Source organism: Esox lucius, chromosome 20 (assembly GCF_011004845.1).
Source record: "Esox lucius isolate fEsoLuc1 chromosome 20, fEsoLuc1.pri, whole genome shotgun sequence".
Taxonomy (NCBI): domain Eukaryota; kingdom Metazoa; phylum Chordata; class Actinopteri; order Esociformes; family Esocidae; genus Esox; species Esox lucius.
In genome coordinates this window covers 17,862,392-17,882,723 of record NC_047588.1, presented here as the reverse complement: position 1 = coordinate 17,882,723, position 20,332 = coordinate 17,862,392, and the positions used below count along the sequence as shown (strand labels likewise).

The following is a 20,332-nucleotide window of genomic DNA, read 5'->3' as shown; positions in this document are numbered from 1 at the left end:
GTTTTTGCTTGGTCAATATGGGGACCTTCAATGCTGCAGGTCTGTGACTCAACACAATATTGTCTCGGAGCAGTACGGACAGTTCCTTCACCCTCATGGTTTGGTTTTTACTCTGACATGCACTGTCAACTGTGGGACGTGATCTAGACAGGGGTGTGCCTTGCCAAATCAGGTCTCATCAACTGAATTTCCCACAGACGCACTCCACTAAAGTTGTAGAAACATCAAAAGGATCAATAAACACAGGAGGCAACTGAACTCAATTCTGAGTGTCAAAGCAAAGGGTGGGAATACTTATGTAAATGTGATATTTCTGGTAAATCTTTTTTTATATATATTTGCTTTATGGGGTGTTGAGTGTAGGCGGATGAGGATACAAATCAATTCTATAACAAAATGATGGAAAAGGTGAAGGAGTCTGAACACTTTCCAAATACACTATAGGTGTTACATGCAATTTAAGCAATAACACTCCCGGAAATGATTGGTGTGGCTCTTTAGGCCAGTCTATCATGGTACAACTAAAATACAGCCATGTCCTCCTCAGCATGAAAAATATCCCAGTCTTGAACAAGAGCCATCTACAACTTAGAAACGGTCAACAAACGTCAAAGGACAGCGCCACAGAGAGAGATGGAGGAAGGAGGCAATGCAAAAAGTATTTCTAACAGCAGTAGCTGGAGATACAGTTTAAGTGACCAGGAAAGGGTGGCCACTGTTGGTCACAATGGTACCTTGTTGGTAGGCAGTGAAGGGGTCATTTGGATGTCACTCTGGCGGCTCCAGTGGTACCTCAAAGGCTGGACCTGGTCCTCATTACGAGAATCAACTCGCTCCGTTGCCGGGGTCCTGGGAGAGCATACATTCACTTTGACATGCTAACAATACCAGGAGGATGTGGGGGTTCTGTTACATCAGCAAGGGTAGGATAGGCACAGTCATCATAAGTTATAATGACAGTGGTGCATAGATCACGGGATTAGATAACATTTGCACAACTACAACACACTGGTTAATACTCATTGCATTATAACCAATAAGATATATGTATATATATATTCAGTAGATGACTGACAGAGGGCACTGTTCTGCAGTCCCCATCCACCATCAGGATACTCAAGTAATAGGAAATAACAAAAATTTAGAGAATTTACACGTACAAGCGCTTATGTATTTACATGCATTTAGAAAATGTATTTGTTCAAGTGTGACCGCATTTTATTTTTGATTGATATAATTTAAAATAAAAACATCTAAGTAAGCAACACAATAATATTGGTTTGTAAATGTAAAGCTGGAGAAGATAGACTAATGCATAATCCCATTAGGTTTTAATAGGGCTAAATAATTAAAGTTACAATTTGGCACATATATGTTGACTTCAGCACAGTCCGGTAGTCTACATTTTTGCATTGTGAATTTCAGATTTGAGTCCCAGCATATTTCCACTCCAAAATTCAGTGTTGGTAGCTCAGTTATAATAACTACGAAATGAAAAAAATTAAATAAATACTCACATGAATTGTTCTCACATATTTTTGTTTTTGTAACAATGTAAATGATAGGAAGGGTATTTTGGTTTTCATTGTCAATGTCCCCCCAAAATGTGTTCAACAGAGGAAGGACCATCAGAAAATCCATAAGAACATCAGTTATTGTATACGTTTATCACCTCTTCATCAATGTTTAATAAAAAAAAAATATGGGTTATCATTTTGTCATGTTACTAGCCTAGCTGAAGTACTGAATTCATTTGTAATGTAACTAGCCTAGCTGAAGTACTGTATTGTTTTGTAAGATAACTAGCTTAGCTGTAGTACTGTACTGTTTTGTAAGGTAACTAGCCCAGCTGAACTACTGTATTTTAACCTTTTGCCTGTGTTGCTTACATGATTTGCTATAGTTAAACAGTACCATGAGCTGTCAAATAATTGTAAATATTTTACACAAATAACTTTGATACTTACATAAAAATCTATTTTAATGTTGGGATATTGGCCAGAAAAAAGGAGTATAATAACGGCAACCTGGTGGCTTTATTTTTTCTTACTGGCCTAAATATACTCTCATCTATCCAGGGATTGTACTTTATACTGTAGGTCAATGGCTCCAACCAATGGAAACAGATCTGGTTCTGAAGAGTCAAAGATCAGTGATGTGGTATAATATTGGATTTGGGAAAGTACTCATAAAATTCACTGACAGAACTTAGACTTTTCAGAATGATCACAATCACATTGTGGTGCAAAAACACTGTTCTAAACAACTAAACAATTATAACCTTGGTGTGCGACCATAAAGGACAAAGAAACTCCAAATCTGGTTCCACAAACCAAGGTTCAGCCTACCTAGTAAAAGGTTCATAGTTAGTACCCACTTAATGCATCGTTAGTTTAATGCATACACAAAAATACACTGTTGCACCAAAACTGAGTATGCCACTCTGTGAATACTGATTCATTATATCAGCCAAGGTTTGAAGATATTTCTAGGAAGCAAGACTCTGCAGTTTTGTGAAACTCTTAGGTAGAATTAATATTGCACTTCAGTAACGATGCATCGCAAAGACTCAAATCAGACGTGCATTTGGAAACTAATTCCAGGCTTTTCTACCCTAATTTCACCTTAACATTTAGTACCTTTTAACCTGATCCGCAGCAAACACCAAGTCCCAATTCTCACTATGGGACACGCTGACAACATTAGAAAATGGGCAGGAAAATTACAGTTAACTTTAACTTTAAAGGAGAATTTCACTTTTTTCAGCATCAGAGTAGATAGTTCCTCACACTAAACTGAGTTTATGGGCCAAGAGAACCTGTAATTCATGCTTCAATTTTAACTTTAATCAGCCATTACAAACTTAAGGTAACTGTATCCACCAGTGGATGTATAATGGTGTTTTCCTTATGGCCGAATCACCTTTGCTAAGTTAGTAGGAGTTAGTAATGGATGTTTTAAAGGAACAGGTGGATACAATTTCTCTTTGCACACAAACTTATTTTAGGATGACAAACCTGGGAAGTAAAATTTCAGTCTAAACAACTATACATGCCATTTCAGTCTGTTGCTAACTATACATGCCATTATAGCACATGAAAAACACTACAATTCCTATATAGGAGTTTTCTGTAGTGCATAAGCTACAGATACAGTGTTAATGTGTATATATATATATATACACTTTAACACTGTATCTAGTATGAACACATCACTGGTGCCCCCTGAGGCTGGAGACGTACCGGCTCTGTTGGCGTCCAGTGCTCTTGTGGAAGGGGCTGCCACTACCCAGGCAAAGCAGTCTACGACAACAGTGGGGGAAACGCAGAGCGAGGAAGAGGAGCACCACTGGCAGGACGAAGAGGAAGATAACCAGCAAGGCCACACGGGATGGATCCAATCCTGAAGGTATCAGAGAGCTCCTTCATGTTAGGGTCATTACGAAGGCAGTTTGGCTGGACGTCACTCTGTATTTGTCACGTCTTTTTAATCACACAGTGTCATAGTTCCTCCAGAATCCCAGCAAGACTGAGGAGTGTATATCTACAAGTTATGATGTGGGTGAGAGAGGGCGCTGCACCTCTGGGTGCTCTGGCGGGGCCACTGTCCACACTTCCTCCATGGCCCGCGTATCTGCAGTCCGGGGGAGCCCATCCCTCGTCACAGTGGCAGTTCTTGTTGCTGTTGCACACCTGACAATGACAGAGAAGAGGACAGAGTCAAACCACCGTGGCCCCTCCGTGGCGGCCGACGGCACGACTCCCGTAACAGACCGGCAGCAGGACCACTCACCCCGTGTCCGGAACACTTGTCCTGACACTCGTCAACCCCAAACACGGACACGTCCTGACAGCGCTGGTTCCAGCAGGCCTGAAACGCAACCACAACACGGTCAGAACCAGCATCCCAACATCTCCTGGATCACTAGTCCAGAGGGTGAGTAAATGTATATCGCCACAGAGCAAGAGGGGCCCACTTTGCCAGGTCCGCACGCCGTGCCCTGGGTCACCATGGAAGGGTCGGAGACGTCGTCGCCGAGGTCAAAGTAGGTCCCCCGGCAGACGAAGTCGCTGTAGTTGAATTTGACTTTGGTCGTCAGAATCTCAGCGCTGGTGCCTATCAACGGGCGGTCGTTGCCTCCCTGGCACTGGATCCTCCCACAATGCACGTCTCTGGAGAGACAGAAAAATGGTGAGATGTTTTTACAGTGTTACGGTGTACAGAGCGAATTTACTGCAGCAATTAAGGTTGAGTCCCTTGCTTGAGGGCAAATGTTTCAGCTTGACGTGTCAGAAATTCACGGCAACATTTGGGTTAGTGGCCCAATGATCTTACCACTAAGCTCTCTGTCGCCCCTTCAGCCACATATGGGTTGTGTTCATTAGGCACCAAATGGAAGTAAGACATAAACAGGGAGGGAGCACCTGAAAGACTCATTTTCACTATTGTAAAAACATTCCTAGAACGTAGCCATGAACTGGTGGGACCTACATGCTAGTGCAGGGGATGTAGGTTCCGTTGGGCATCTGGCCACAGTTGCCAAATTTGTTGCCCTGTTTGTTGACGGAGGAAAAGCAGACAGGCGGAGCCTTGGTGGAATCTAAAAATAAAAGAAAGTGTTAACAGCTATGAATGGCTAAAAGTGGATAAAAACCCTACAGGGATACTGCCTGAAAAGCAATGCCAAGAGTGAGTCTTGCGGGTTACGGCAAATTAACACTTGTTTACTAACCCTGCATATAGCACTGATTTGTATTTTTATGCAGCGTCTATTTCTTAAGACAAAGTTCCAGTTATGTTGACAGTCAGTCTTCAGCCCTAAGGTTAAAATCACTTGGTCCATGTCTAGGAAACAAATCGAGCTACAGTATCTAGCCACAAGCTTCCCAAAGTGGCATCATTCCCAGGGGTTATGGAGTCTGGACAATATGGCCAGTAGTTGAACTCACTTGCTCCCCACAGCATCTGGCACTGAGTGTCGAGGCTGACACACACCCCACTGTAGCAGTAGGAGGAGCCGTCTTCACACGGCTGGCCATTCTGAAGGAAGACATTTGGGGGGCAGTAGGGGGAGATACCAGTGCAGTGCTCTGGGAGGTCACACTCCCCCAAGGGCTCCCGACACACCCATCCTCCTGAACGCAGCTGACCAGAGGGAGTAAAAAAAGACTGTTTATCAGGATTGGAGCTGCTCACGGGTTCGGGATCTACTTTGTCGTATTTTTCGTTTCATAATGCACCAAATGTTGTTGTTGTTTTACATCTGAATGACTCATCCTCTGGGGATGCTTTTTTTATACCCAATCATAATACTGACCTGTTGCCAATTAACCTAATAAGTTGTGAGATGCTCCGCCACGTCTTCCAGTTATTTGTTGCCCCTGTCACAGCTTTTTTGAAATATGTTGCTGGTGTCAAATTCAAAGTGGGCATGTATTTTTCAAAAAATAATAACATTTCTGTGAGGTACGAGGACAGCGAGTGCGTAAAAGATGAGGCAAAAAATGAAAGTAACAAAACAACACCGAACGAAGAACAAGGTTTCTTGGATTTAATAAAGAGAAACAGAACCACACGGTCCAACAGACCAGGACACAGTAACCTGTGAGGGGCGGGTGAAAAGGAGAAACCTCATAATCACTAACTCAAAACAGGTGTGTGTGTGTGTGTTGGGTGTGTGACGGGTGTGTGTGTGTTGGGTGTGTGACGGGTGTGTGTGTGTTGGGTGTGTGACGGGTGTGTGTGTGTGTTGGGTGTGTGATGGGTGTGTGTGTGTTGGGTGTGTGACGGGTGTGTCTGCTACAGCTGGTGGTTAGAACATCGGTGCACTCTGTTTTTCTTGACGTTTTACACCTCGTCCCAACTCTCTCTGAAGTGGGCTTGTAATACAAGTAACAGAAACGGTCAAAAAAGTGTCCGTTGGAGAGATTCTCTTCTGAACGGTTCAAACTGAAAATGTGGAGGAGCTGTTTAAGCAATGCCTGGAAAAACTGCTGCGGACACTGTTGGGGGTGCTAAACCATTACAGGGAATCTGAATGGGAACTTAGTTTAGCTCTATGTGACAGATCATGTAATATATTTTATACAAATCAGACAGATCACTAATGAATTAAGACCGAAGTGGTCAATGTCAAGGTTGAATGAGTGACAGTTAGCATCAGGAAGAAGCCCACCTGGCAGTTGTCACAACAGATGCCATCTGAGGAGCACTGGGCCCCGGGAACCAGCTGACACGTAGAGGCATTACAGCACGGATCATCACACTCCTGGACACGCCAACATTTATATTACTCATTTGCCATGAAACAACCAACCAAAAAACCTTACTTCATAGAGTGGCATTGTAAAGCAATCGTATTGTCCCCATACGTACGTCCAGCAGGCCACAGTCACACTGCTCTCCCTTCTCCACATACAGGTTTCCACAGCGTGGCCCGCCCAGCAGCTTCTCAGGCTGGGGCACGTTGAACAGGCACATCCCCCCACCGTGGAGGAGGCTGAGGGACAGGTCTCTGGCACTGCAGCTGCTGAACAGCTGGCCGGGCATGAACCTGGGGGCAGTGGGGGCCAAGGGAAGGAGTCCACATTACAGACATTCAGTAGATCACTGGATGAGGAGATTCAAATCAAACGCCTGAAACAACACATATGGTAAAAAGCGGGGTGAGGACTGAAGAACACACACACACACACACACACACAATTACAGAGCTGAATGAAGCCTAGCCCACAATAGCCCATTTCCTTCACCCTGTGGACGGCTCCATGATGCAGCCTCCCAGGCGTGGTTCGTTCTGACACTGGCAGCGCCGGTCCGCTGTGTCGTGACTCATGCCAAGGTTATGTCCCAACTCGTGGGCAACAGTGGAGGCCACTCCCAGTACGCTGACCAGGTGATCCTGAGACAGAGACAGAGTCAGTCACCCAACACAGACTCATAGTGCACTTAAGGAACATGCACTTTCCATTATTGTCAATCAACAGACGCTGTTATCCACAGCACCTTGTCAGATATTTCAACTCAGGTTTCAAAACAGCAATCTTTCAGTTACATATTGGTCCAAGCTTCTAACTACTTAGCCACCACAGTTACTTGTGCTCCGCTAACAGGGCTAAGTTAAGCTAACTAACTCACCACATTGACCCCTCCTGACCGATCCTTAGAGCACATTGAAGACTGAGATGCCATTCCCACCGTGGTTCCATCAAAAGAGTCCCCCCTGTGATAGATTACAAACATATACAAATGTCATATTAACACAGAGGCATTACACTATGGGCAGAGCTGGCCCTGGACGTTCTGCTGTCCCAGGCAAGACAAAACAAATGCCACCGATCAGAGGCGCCGGAGGGCGGTAGCCAATTGTCACACTGGAGGCAGGCGGCCGATTGTCGAAATGCCGCCTCAAATTAAAATGCCACCATAGATGGCTGCCTAATCTTGCCTGATGGGAGGGCCGCCCCTGACTGAGAAGAGTCGCACTGATGAGGGAAAGGCAAAGGCTTCAACCAAGCTCATTTGACTACTTACATGACAAGCTGAGCGTTGTCATGGCGCAGACGGGGCAGCAACTCTCTGGTTCGCCATTCCAGAAAGCGGTTGAGGGTGTCTGTGGGACTCTTGTCCACCTGAATCTTATCCTGATCACTCCAGATTTCGAGCCCCGTCAAAGCCACCCGCACACTCAGTGGCCGGTAGAACTAAAAGAGGTGGAATATGAGGACAAGACTGCCATAAGAAACAGCTCATTTAATGCTGGGATCCTCCTTTTATAGATATATTTCTAGATTAAGGAATGTATTATTTATACCCAATGATTCTGTAAGAATTGGTGGTAAAATGAGGGCTCTCTTATCTAATACAAAAATGATGTCAAAATGGATTCTGTACCCAGTCTACTTGGTTGGCCACATCCAGCATTCGATAGATGATGGTCTTGTTGTTTTTCTGGTAGTTAAGGTACTGTGAAAATAACAGTATTGGTTAGAACAACAGAGACAGGGCATAAAAGTTTGGTCTAAGTCAGGACTGGGCAACATCAGTCCTCAGCAGCTTGAATGGGAACATGGTTGTCTTAGCCATGCTAATACACCACACTTCAATAAGATTAAATAAAAACCAAAATGCTTAATATATACAGTACTAGTCAAACATTTGGACACTTAACAATTCACTTGAATTGGTAAGTTTGAGCAAACCTTTGACTGTATATTCTATTCAAATTTACAGCAATGACCTGGAAGCCGTTAGGATGTACTAGTGATGGCCATTCAAGGCTTCATTCGTGTTATTTTAGCAGCAGGATATTTTGCTGGCAGCACTCAGATTTTCTTTATCACAATAAAAGCCATACTTTAAATGTATATGGCAAAATAGTTAACAATCTAGTCTGTGAAAAATAACAGACAAGAATAACACTGGAACTGACATATAACATAAAATGTACAGACTAGATTGACAGACAAGATTGTTAACTATATTTCCTTATAAATTTCAATGATGGCTTTTATTTTGTAAAAGAAAATCTGAGTTAGCACTGCTAGCATAATATCCTGCTGCTAGAAGAACGGTAATGAAGCCTCGAATGTCTATCACTCATGATAAATCACTTTTTTGTCAAGTAAAAAGACAAGAGAATCGTGAAGCCAGCGAAGTGTTTGTCTTTCCTGAACAAATCCCAATATCCACCAGAACCGTTCTATTTTAGGCTTCCTATTACGTAGCTATGTAAAGTTGTAACCAGCGTTTTTTCTGACCTGAACCTCAGGCATAATGCATTTTGACTGTAACGGGAGGCGAACGCGGTACCTGATGTTCCGGAGCCCGCGTCTCTAACCACTACGCTATTTAACAAGGTGTAATCAGTCACTCAGTCACTCACTTAGTCAGAGACATTCGCTCTTCTTAGCCGGCTCCGCTTACGCAGTCCGGCAAAAAGATATTTTATGAAAGACACAGATTAGAAAATTGATATAAAAAAGATTCTACAGGCATATCGATTGATGAAACACTGTCAAGACGAGTGGAAGGTGTATGGCACTCAAACTAGATGGCCAATCAAGTAAGAGACTGATCCGAAAGGCTACCAAGAGGCCAATGAAAAAGGTACAGGCTTTCCCCTTGAATCCTGTTAGAACTATGTGAAAAAAATGATCAAGAGATTCTGTAGCCAAGCGGCAAAAGGAGTTGTGGTCCTAATCAACAAAAATTTTACTTTTTGTCCTAAATGTTTGCAGAAAAACCTAACACAACACTTTACCCATCCTGCTGTGAAGCATGGTGGCAGAAGTTATGGGCATTGCCAGGCACTGGGGCTCAGGATAAAAGGTAAAATAAATGTACCGTATGAATGTAATGTACAGAATATCTCTTGACAAAAACTGGCTGCCCTTTGCAAAAAAGCTGAAATTTGGACAAAAGTTCACCTTTCAGCATGACAATGGCCCCAGGCACACATCCAAAGCTACTCTATAATGGATTGGCTACAAGCTACAAAAAAGAAAATGTCATTTGACAACTGACCTAAATTCAATTGAAAACACAAGGCGTGACTAGAAGATTGCTGTCTATCGACATTCCCAAAGGATCCTGACAAAGCTTGAAAAGTTTTGCAAAGATTTTGTCAAGTCTACATGTGCAAAATTGGTTGCCAGCTTCCCCAAGAGACTCACAGCTTAACTGACTGCCAGAGGTGCTTTCAACCAAGTATTACCGCACAGGGTGGAGAATGTTCCATTTATAATTCAGCAGTTTTGTATTTTTAATACATAATATCTTTACACAATAAAATACTCTTAAAAGTGCATATTATAATAAATGAAATTAATCCTCATTTAAATGTATTAAACTCTGAGGCACTGACACAAAAAAAAGGGGGGGGGGCAGTTTATTTTCTATAGGCACGGTATGAATGAAATTCAAGACACCATTACCATTCATCCTTCCTCAACTCAAAATTGCTAAATCAGTAAAAGATGGTGCTTAGCTATTTTTTGGTTTTGCATAAAATGTCATACATTAGCATTGTTTTACATTACCTCTTTGTGGTCAGCTACAAGCACCAGCTCTATGTACTTGGTCTCTGAGAGAATGTCCCTTTTACTCTGCAAAACAATTCAATAAACAAGGGTCAACGTGGAGCATGTTGTTGACAATGTGTATAATATTTCCAGCAGTGACAAAACCACCAGTAGTTCCTATCCCAGGACATATTAGTCAGAGCCCCTCTCACTCTGTGTGATACTTGTGGTGGGACGGGGATGAGGGGTACATCTGTGTGGGACACCCCACAGCCACCAGCACTGGCCCTCTCTAGAGGCCTAGTGGAGAAGAGCAGGTGAATCCCCTCCTCCTCAGCCACTCCGCTCTCCTCTGCCCTCTCCTGGTTCTCATAGTCCTCCTCAGGGAGCAGCTCGAAGCTAAGGGTGGAGTTGATGGCCACCATGCCCCTGGGAGAGAGGAGAATAAACAGAGACTTACTCAACAGCAACACAAAATGCCTTATAAGTTCCAAGTAAACACAGTAACTTGAGGTGAGGACACTGAGCAAGACTCTGCAAGTGAGTAGATCAGCACAGCTACATAAACATGACTCTAAACAACATGACTACACGGCCCACCCACCCGGGTTTAAGTGTTCTTAAATCCTCTGGTTTAGGTAGAAAAACAACTCTAAATCAACACTGACAGAAGGTTCTCCTCCTTCCTATAATAACCTCGGGCTTCAGATATCCAAGCCAGGGCTAGGGAAATTATATTTATTTTTTACTTGCACTTTCTCAAAACTGAGATTAATGTAGTTTCGGACATTAATTGCATTTAAATGTTTTATCCCCCAGAATAAGGGGTCCTTCATACCTCATTTACCATTCCTGGTTCACGTCAGTGTACTTTCTGATTAATAAGAAATTGAATTAAATCTACTTTCCAATTCGGCACACTCCTCAATCAAATTAACATGACACACGGCTGAGATGTAACAGCTGGAGGCACTGGGGGCTTCTCTGTCACATCGCCCTTTAGCAACTCCTGGTGGTCGGGTAACTGTGGTCGTTGGTCATGGAGCGGGTTCAGATTCAGCAAAACCACCTGATTAAGTGAGCAGCGTGATAAGAAGCACGACACGATCCGCCCCGGAGGAAACGGGTTGCGGTCTTTGACTCGGCCACACGATGTGGAACTACTGTACCGAAACAAGGCCATAATCACTAACTGGATATGGGCTGTTGTAGATCAGAGATAGGAAGTGGTACAACCATGGACACTGTTGATAGGTTAATTTTTAAAGGGAACATTGTTTTCATGCTCTTGTCTTTGCATAGTGTATGACAGAAAAGTGGCTGGGTTTTGACACTCTCTGATGTGCTTATTACCTGAGTCCAGAACAGGTACTGAGAGCCACCCTGGACTGCGGGAAGCCCCTCACTGAGCCATGGTAGTAACAGTGAGTCTAGGAGACAACCAGGGAAACAAGTCAAAATCATACATAATAGAAGACTCATTGATCCTGCCCCTCAAACATGAGCTGATTATTTGCAACGAGTTGTTATTTGAACACCTCACTGTGGAATGTTTGACAATCATGCCATCTGATTGGTCCCAGAAACACAGGGGTGGAACCAGAGACACCCAAATACATGTGGGTTAAGTGAAATACAAAATTCATCATTGGCTTGGATACTTTGATTGTTTACAGATGATTCAGTCAGAGAAAGCTTTATGTTTTACAAACCAGCCTTTTTCAAACTTTTTTGAGCCATGGACCAGCAAAGCAAGGCAATCTTTGGGGATTTTTTTTCTATATCTAGTACTAAAACACATCATTGTTTTAAGATAGTAATAATCTTGGTTAGCCCAGAACTAATGTCTTGCAAGAGATGAGATCGGAACTGGAACAAAGAGCGCCACGCTGTGTTCGAATATTTCCAGAAACTCTAAGTGCCAAATCTCCCCTTCCAGAACGTGAAAGATGCTAACACCTGGGAATTCTGGATGTTCCCAAGGCACCACAAGTAACGCTGCTTGTTATCTCACACAGTTGGTTCATGATGGATCTAGAGTACTATTAATGTTTTAGTAGTCTGTCCACAAGAGATTAGGTTTAAGCCCATCGAAAATTCCATTATCTGTATTAATACACTGAAAAAATTATGTGGAGCCATGGTCTAGTGGTAACACAGCTGGCTCTATTCACACATGTGGCACCCAGCCTGAAACCCTTGTTCAATACGATCTCTACCCTTCACTTCACCTGTCTCTGATCTGATTCCCACTGTTAATAAAAGCCTTGCAAAAAAAACTATCAAGTTAAGTAAGGACAGTGAGGGTCCAAATTGTAAAAAAAATAAAATCAGTGGCACTTTCAGTAGTTTGAGAGAAATCCATTCCAATCATTTTGAGGGATATGCCGCAGAAGGGCGGGCATCTGTCCACTGATCGGTCCCAGACCACAGACCTGGGTTTGACAAAGGCTGACCTCAGTGACAGAAATGTCTCAGAAGGAAATGTGCAGCAAACGAGTGAAGTGGAAGATTTCAGTAGGAGTCATCAGGTAACAACATCAGAACATTCACAACACGTGTGGTACGGTAACTACAGGACAATGATGGTGACAGTAATGGCATTAGCTCAATACGTACCACCGGGCTCTCCTTTAAAGAAACTCCAGTACCATTAGGTAGATAGTAGAACACATTGGGGGGCTTGGGCAGGAGATCACTGCAAGGAAAAGCACATTCATTTACATTTGTTTAGACCACTTCATGTCTGCAAGGCCAGTCCTAAGTCTTCCTTGAGACAGCAAAATTACAACTTTTTACTCATTCTAAGATCAGGGATTTTCTGCTCCTCAGACATTTTTAGCGAACAGAATGAAGTAATGTTTTCTGAAGTTCTCCGATAGGGAGCTTACTAGTTTTTCTCTAGGTCCAAAAGATAGATGCTGCCTCCGATTTGAAGACCGCATTGTAGCTTGTCTGGGTGACCATTCTGTGAAGGGAAAATGAACATACACATGAAGATGTGAGCTGTGATAATGACATTCATAAGTCAGTGGATGAATATTTTATAGTAAGTGAACCTATTGGATTTTCAAATTAAAACGAATTGTTTTGCTTTTTGTTGACACACTTTCAATCATAAATGTTCCATCAACTACTTTGTTTGCTACTGTTGTTCAGAGTTGACTGGAAATCTCTTAACGTCGCAACATTGGGTATTCATGATTAGTACTAGACGGGTGCCTTAATGAACAGGTGACATTATCACAACACTACCACTCAACACTTCCACCTCCCATTTTCACAACACAACCACTCAACACTTCCACCGCCCATTATCACAACACTACCTGTCAACATTACCACCTCCCATTATCACAACACTTCCTGTCAACACTTCCACCTCCCATTCTCACACTTCCTGTCAATACTTACACCTCCCATTCTCACAAAACGTTCTGTCAATACTTACACCTTCCATTATCACAACTCTACCTGACAAAACTTACACCTTCCATTATCACAACACGTCCTGTCAACACTTCCCCTGCCATTATCAATACTTACACATGCTAGCTCTCAAAAAAATAAACCCAAACTCTCTAAATGTGAGCAGCATGCAGTTCTTGATTGGCCATGGCACCTGTGTACACAGCCCAAATTAGCTGAATCAGTGTGCAGGCCATCTTCCAAGGTTACTCCCATAGGCCCTGAGAGACCGTTTATAAAGGGACTTCCTTTGTAGCACATTTCCTTCACTCTCACCCAACACACCCACCACGTCCTGCCGAAGCCACATGCCTTAGTTGTAAAATGTTAGTTTTTTTTGTAATATACACATTTTCCAGTCTTTTGTTGCCCTTGTCCCAGCTTTTCTGAAATATGTTGCTGGCATCAACTTCAAAGTGGGCATATATTTTTCCAGATACAGTAACATTTCTCAGTTTCAACATTTGATATGTTGTCTTTGTAGTATTATCTATTAAATACAGGGTTTACATGATTTGCAAATTTTTTCTTTCTGTTTTTCACATTTTACACAACGTCCCAACTTTTTTGGAAACAGGGTTGTATGTTCTCTCAAGAGTATTATTCCTGGTTATGGAATTATTTATGTTCTTCAATAAAACTACATTTTGTTAGGTCAGTGGGTCAGAGTTTGTGGCTCAGCACTGACAAAACCCCCTAACCAATCTTCATCATGGTTCATATGACACACACATCTGTGTCCCTTCCCAAAGAAGCAATAGGTTATGACATAACTGTCATAAGACTGGTTCCACATCCTAGAAAGTTATAATGCAAGAAGTTAAAGGTACTATTTGAGGGGAGACTGTAATATAGTTGAATGGGAAAAGGACTTCGGTCAATTTCTAGTTTCTATGAAATTCATAATCAGAGGACTTTGGTGAGGTCATTCACCACAGTATGTGGGGAGGGAGAGATTGCGTTATACTGGGTGGGTCTGTGTTACTGAACAGTCATGGAAATTTTCCAGAATAAAAAAAACAAACCCATAAAAAAAGAGAACTACACACACTCTCTCTTCAACCATAGTTTTGGTATTGTAGTTCTTGAGTTAGAGTCCAAAATACTAACACTGATCATTACAGAACAGAGCTGCATTGGTTAATGGCTCTCATGGAGGATCACACCCAAAGAACTGGAGTCCAGTCAAGAAAACCCCAACTTTTCTATGCTTTGTTTGTCCATTGCCTTATTTCTCTTTTCTTTCTTCTTTCCATATGCCTGACTCTGACATTCATTTTATCCTATTGATTACTGTGTACAGATCTTCTGTCATTACCTGTCCTCTTCTCGCTTGGTAGCAGACCCTCTCCCCTCGTATGCACCCCTCCTCTCCCTTGTTCCCTCAGTGAGGTAATGTCCCAGACCATGATCTCCTGCCAGTAACCAGATGAGCTCACAGTCACATGAATGCTGGGTGGGGTCCATTCAGAGGCGTGGCTATTTGTCACTCTCAGTAGAAGGAAGAAACCAAGGAGGAGGAGAGAGGAGGAGGGGCAGAATGGGTGTAATGGATGGACCAAGGGACAGCGCAAATCAAGATTCATCTTCAGCTCTTTCAGCTCAAAGGTTAGGCAGGGAATTACAAATCAGCTGGGTCCTCAGATGTCTGTATGTGGCGTTACTTTCACTTAATTAATCTGTGACCCAGCAGACCTGGAGCAAGTTTATGTATCAAGTCTGGACAAGTCATTGGAGTGTGCCTGTCCAGTATCTGGGGATGATTACTTGCATATTGTTCTTCATTACAGTGACAGGCAGTGAACAATGAACAAACACATTGCATTCAAATCCAGAACTCCCTAAAACTTGTCTGATTCATATTGTTTTGCCAGAAAAACAACACTAGATGGTTTATATTCGGCAGGTGCTAGAATGAAAACCAATCCCACTGGATGTGAATTAACTGCTGTGCATGGATATCCAGAAATTGATAAATTCCCATTTAGCAATTAGCATGCCTACTGCAAATACCATCCCTTTGGCTCTGAGTAGTACTCGAGGATTCTAATTCCTCCGGGGCAATAATTAATGATCTAGTTAACAGGCCTTTGGGGCTTAACTCAGGTCAATTCCTAAACCGGCTTAGTCCAACAAACAGAAGAGAAACACTTTAGCTACATCTGCTAAGGTAGGCTATCCAATCACAAAATTAAAAACATGTTTTGATGGACAAGTAAAATAATACATTATGTCAATAATCCTGCAATAAAACACATCATCATAACATAATGTCAGTAACATTATCTGTTTAAATTTGCATGGGAGTTTGTTCTTTATATTTACGGTGACTAATTAAATTATGTCCAGAGACAAAAAGTAGTTGATAATTAGGAAAATGTCAACCCAAAGGCATAGTGTATGAAGTATCCCACTGTCTATTCCAGGACAGATCACACATCAAGAACATACTTGGAATTGCATGGCTTCAAGTGTGGCAGAGTGGGTGGACACTTTATAAAAAATGTCATACTTGGTTTAAGAAAATAACCCCCACCACACTCACACACACAAACGTGGTGGTCTGAACATCATGGTAAGGGGGTGGGGTGGCAGACATGATTACTGCTAACACAGAGTGATAGGCCTTAAATTAGCCAAGATCTTGTTCTTAAGATGTATTAAGGTGAAGCTTACTCCCTCGCCTTACACACCAGAAATCAGTGTGTGCGTAAGTCTGTCCGCATGTCAAGTTGATTCTCAGAAATTACATGACTGGACTAAGGTAAATGTATAGTAAGCAGAGTAAGAATAATAAAAGCCCCTGTCCCTTTGGAATAAAAACATTTGATAAATCAGTGCTTATTATAAACCACTGCATTTACTTACTAACTGAAAAAATGTGGAAATCATGTGGGTGTTAGGGAACAAATGTAAAGATACATTGCTCAAAAAAATTTACGGAACAGTTGAAATCACAGGCTGTTCCAACTTCCGTGAATTTCATCACAGCAACTCATAATGTGACTCAGTGGTGTGTGGGCATGTATACACTCCTGACAACGTCTGGGCATGCTCCTGATGAGACAGTGGATGGTGTCCTGGGGGATCTCCTCCCAGACCTGGATCAGGGTTTCAGTGAGCTCGGGGATAGTCTGTGGCGCTACTCAGCGGAATTTGATGCACCAATACATAACATTGCAGAGGTCCTTGATTGGATTCAGGTCTGGGAAACGTGAGGGGCAGTCAATGGCATCAGGCCCTTCGTCATCTAGGAACTGCCTAAACACTCTGACCACATGAGGCAGGGTATTGCCCTGCAGCAGGAGGAACCCATGGCCCAATGCACCAGCGTAAGGTCTGACGATGGGTCTGAGGATTACATCCCGGGTACCTAACAGCAGTCAGGGTACTGTTGGCTAGCACATGGAGATCTGTGCGACCCTCCAAGGATATTCCTCCCCAGACCATCACTGAGGACACTAGTAAAACACAAAACTAGAGAAGAATCAATCAGGAAGGAAAAGATGAGTGCAATTGTCTGTGGCTACCACCTGCAAAACTATTCCCTTTTTGGGGGTTGTCTTGCTGTTCCTCTTCAGTGCACCAAATTAGGTGAAATGTATTCACAAATGCTTATGCTTCCTGACTGGACAGACTGATATCCCTGAAGTTTAATTGACATGGTGTTATACTGTGATGATTAAGTGTTCCCTTAATTTTTTTTGAGCAGTGCATTTACATGAACTGCCATGATTGTGAGTACCCCAACAGTTCCTGAACACTGGAAAAGGCTTAAATTCCAGGGTTTAACACAAAACTGGAATTTTCATAATTTACTTAAAATGTCAGAACAATAGAGTGTTATTTCAGCTTCATAGTGTGAATATGTACATAGTGTGTTCAGAAAGTATTTAGACCCCTTCACATGTTTTCAGTAATTTATGTCAATGGTTTAAAAAAATAAGAAATATCTCATGCACGTAAGTATTTCAGACCCTTTATTGAGTACGACATACAAGTGCTATTGGCGGAGATCACAGCTTTGTCTTTTCGGGTATGCCTCCTTTGCCATCTTTGGACATCTAGATTTGTGCAGTTTCTTCCATTCGTCCTTGTAGATTCCCTCAGACTGGATGGGGAGCGTTAGTAAACTGGGATCTTCGGGTCTCCCCATCAGGTTTTCTTCAAGGAACCCCCTGTATTTCGCTATGCTCACCATTCCCTCAATCCTGACTAGTCTTCCAGTCCCTGTTGCTGAGAAGCATCCCTATAGCATGATGCTCCCACCACCATTCTTCACCGTAAGGATGGTAATAACCAGGTGATGAGTGGTACATTATTATCTCTAGACATAAATCTTGGAGAATATTTTCCTCATGCAGAGTCCTTCAGCGTTCATGTCATATGCCTTTTAATCAGGAATGTTTTCCATCTAGCCACTCTACAATAAAGGCCTGATTGATGGAGTGCTGCAGAGATGGTTGTCCATCTGGTAGACTCTCCCATCTCTGCAAAGAAATTCTGATGCTCTTAGAGTGGCCACAGGGTTCTTGGCTTAGTTTGGCTGGACGGCAAGCTCTAGGAAGAGTTTTGATTGTTGATTGTTTCCAAAATGTATTTATTTCAAAATTATGGAGCCTAATTGCTTCTGGGAACATTCAATGCTTTAGACTTTTTTTTATAAACTTGTTTTGGTCTATGCCCGAGACAATCTCAGAGGTCTATGGAAAGTTCTTTGGACTTCATGACTTGTTTTTGCTCTCACATGCACTGTGAAGTGTGGGACTTTATATTTGTGTGCCTTTCTAAATTATATCCAATTAAATGTTTTGGCCACAAGTGAACTCCAATAAAGATCTAGAGAAAGGATGATCAAAGGACTCTTGGGTCCAATTTGGACTATCATGGCAAAGGATCTAAATACTTAGTGTGTACATGAGACATGTATAGGGTCCCTATGTAAGATTTTGACTGTACTAGCACAAATAAAAACATAAACGACCAGAAGACATCTGCAGTTAAGTTAATGAAAATAGGAAATCTTGTTCTTAATTGGACTAGCCCAATCATGTAGCATTGCTTTAATGTGAATTAAAATAAGAGCAAGTTGGAAGTATGTCGGCAGAGTGCCAGAGTCTGACGTATGAACCAAACATGGCTCCTGGTGACAGGGTTTTGAGCCCCAAATCTGACATCTGTCAGTGCCATTTCTCTCTTATTCCGTCAATGTACCCGTCTCCCCAGCCTTTTCCTTCCTACTGTAACGCCCACAACCCCAACATATTGTTAAATTGTCCCAGAGAATCTGATGGTCTTTTCTGGTCTTATCATCAGTCAATCACCACAAAATAATGTTTTGTTTTATTAAGGCAAATCATATCTATTTAAAATGTCCTGCACCCTGAACACTGGCCCTTTTTTGCTTGCCATCAAGACCACAACAGGGCTTTACAATACATTTGTTCTTGAGTGGTAATCACCTATAAAATGTTCACCTTAGAATCCTTGTCAGACAAAGAATGCGTAAATATATAAAACAATGTATTCAATTATGTGTGTAACATAATACACAAAAATGTGTGTAACTTAGAGCAAAACTATTTTTAGTCTCAAATGGCTAGAGTTGGCGAGTTCATTGTCATGCAAATAATCTGGACTGGGAAATGAAACATTACAGGTCAGGGATGAGGATGGAAGAACGAAGCGTGTAGCCCAGATTCACACAGCTGTACACAGACACAGCTTTACACAGACACCCTCATACTGACACAAAGCTTGTCAGCATGAGGGGTACGCTGAGCGTGTGTTAACCTTACCTCAGGAAAAAGAATTCCTCATACGGCAACGACTGCAGTGGTTCAGGGGATAACTGTAGGCAAGAGAACTGACTCGTCTTCCTCTCAGCCAAGGAGGCTTACACCGCTGTGTTATTTGTATGACAGTGCCACGCCTTGGTTGGTTTTGAAACCAATAAACAATCTGGCTGCCTGATGAAGATTGTTAAGCCAATGAGATTCAACCTTTTGAAAGATAACATTCAGATCCAGTAACTGGTTATAATTAATGTCATGATCTTATTGTCGACATTCCTGCAAAATGGTGTGTGGGTGTGGGTAGGGGTGGGGGGGGCGGGTTGGTCTGCTGTCTGGCTTCCTTTTTTGTGCTAATATAACAGAGGAAGGAAGTAGGCGCGTTGACATATTTTACAAGGAGCTTTCCTGAATAAAACCATGATCTGAAGAGGGGGACTGGGGGGCCGGACACTTCCTGTGCAGCTGACAGGCGGTCTGAAATCATATCCTGAAGAATTCCCCCATACCATTTACTCCACCCAGAAAGGAGAACATTTGTCACATGGATGACTTTGGAATGGAATAAGCATGGCCGCACAGTAGTGAGTTCAATGCTGAGTCAAAATTCTGTGGATGTCTGCAGCCTCACCTGCAAGGCTTTACTAAGACTTGTTTTGTGTCCGTCCACGAGAACAAATGGCCGAATTCTCTCCAGTGGTGTGGTGTGTCTACTACCTGGGTGGTGCTCTGGACCTGTGGACAGGGAGAGATGGGGTTAATAGGAACATCTAGGTTTTATGTTCTGCAAAATATCACTTTTATTCTCTAACATCAGGCACAGTCTTTTTGTATTAGTAGTGACCATTAACATCTGTATGAACAGCAGACAAACTAGTAGCCATCCCTGGTTGTCATGGAAACCTTCTTCCCTATGGGACAAAAATAAATTTAGATAACCTTTATATTTCTGAACTTTATCCCTTAGTACTAATAAAACACTAACAAATTATACCATTTTAGGGCGGGAAAAACAGTTAGCATGCTACTTTCATTTAGAAGTTTTAAATT

General features: G+C 42.4%; 1 protein-coding gene across 1 annotated transcript in view; it reads right to left on the bottom strand.

Annotated features, from left to right (window-relative positions):
- Positions 1 to 20,332, bottom strand: part of adam15 (ADAM metallopeptidase domain 15) — a 43,226-nt gene that overhangs the window by 9,288 nt on the left and 13,606 nt on the right. The window contains exons 5-23 of the mRNA XM_020040827.2: positions 19,914 to 20,017; positions 12,914 to 12,990; positions 12,642 to 12,720; positions 11,376 to 11,452; positions 10,235 to 10,451; positions 10,041 to 10,106; positions 7,894 to 7,965; positions 7,534 to 7,703; positions 7,138 to 7,222; positions 6,753 to 6,901; positions 6,376 to 6,553; positions 6,176 to 6,268; positions 4,950 to 5,145; positions 4,492 to 4,600; positions 3,977 to 4,172; positions 3,793 to 3,870; positions 3,581 to 3,692; positions 3,243 to 3,402; positions 735 to 849 (exon numbers count right to left, since the gene is read on the bottom strand). Coding sequence (XP_019896386.2) covers positions 735 to 849; positions 3,243 to 3,402; positions 3,581 to 3,692; positions 3,793 to 3,870; positions 3,977 to 4,172; positions 4,492 to 4,600; positions 4,950 to 5,145; positions 6,176 to 6,268; positions 6,376 to 6,553; positions 6,753 to 6,901; positions 7,138 to 7,222; positions 7,534 to 7,703; positions 7,894 to 7,965; positions 10,041 to 10,106; positions 10,235 to 10,451; positions 11,376 to 11,452; positions 12,642 to 12,720; positions 12,914 to 12,990; positions 19,914 to 20,017 — 2,333 coding nt within the window. The remainder of the gene's footprint in view (positions 1 to 734; positions 850 to 3,242; positions 3,403 to 3,580; positions 3,693 to 3,792; positions 3,871 to 3,976; positions 4,173 to 4,491; positions 4,601 to 4,949; positions 5,146 to 6,175; positions 6,269 to 6,375; positions 6,554 to 6,752; positions 6,902 to 7,137; positions 7,223 to 7,533; positions 7,704 to 7,893; positions 7,966 to 10,040; positions 10,107 to 10,234; positions 10,452 to 11,375; positions 11,453 to 12,641; positions 12,721 to 12,913; positions 12,991 to 19,913; positions 20,018 to 20,332) is intronic.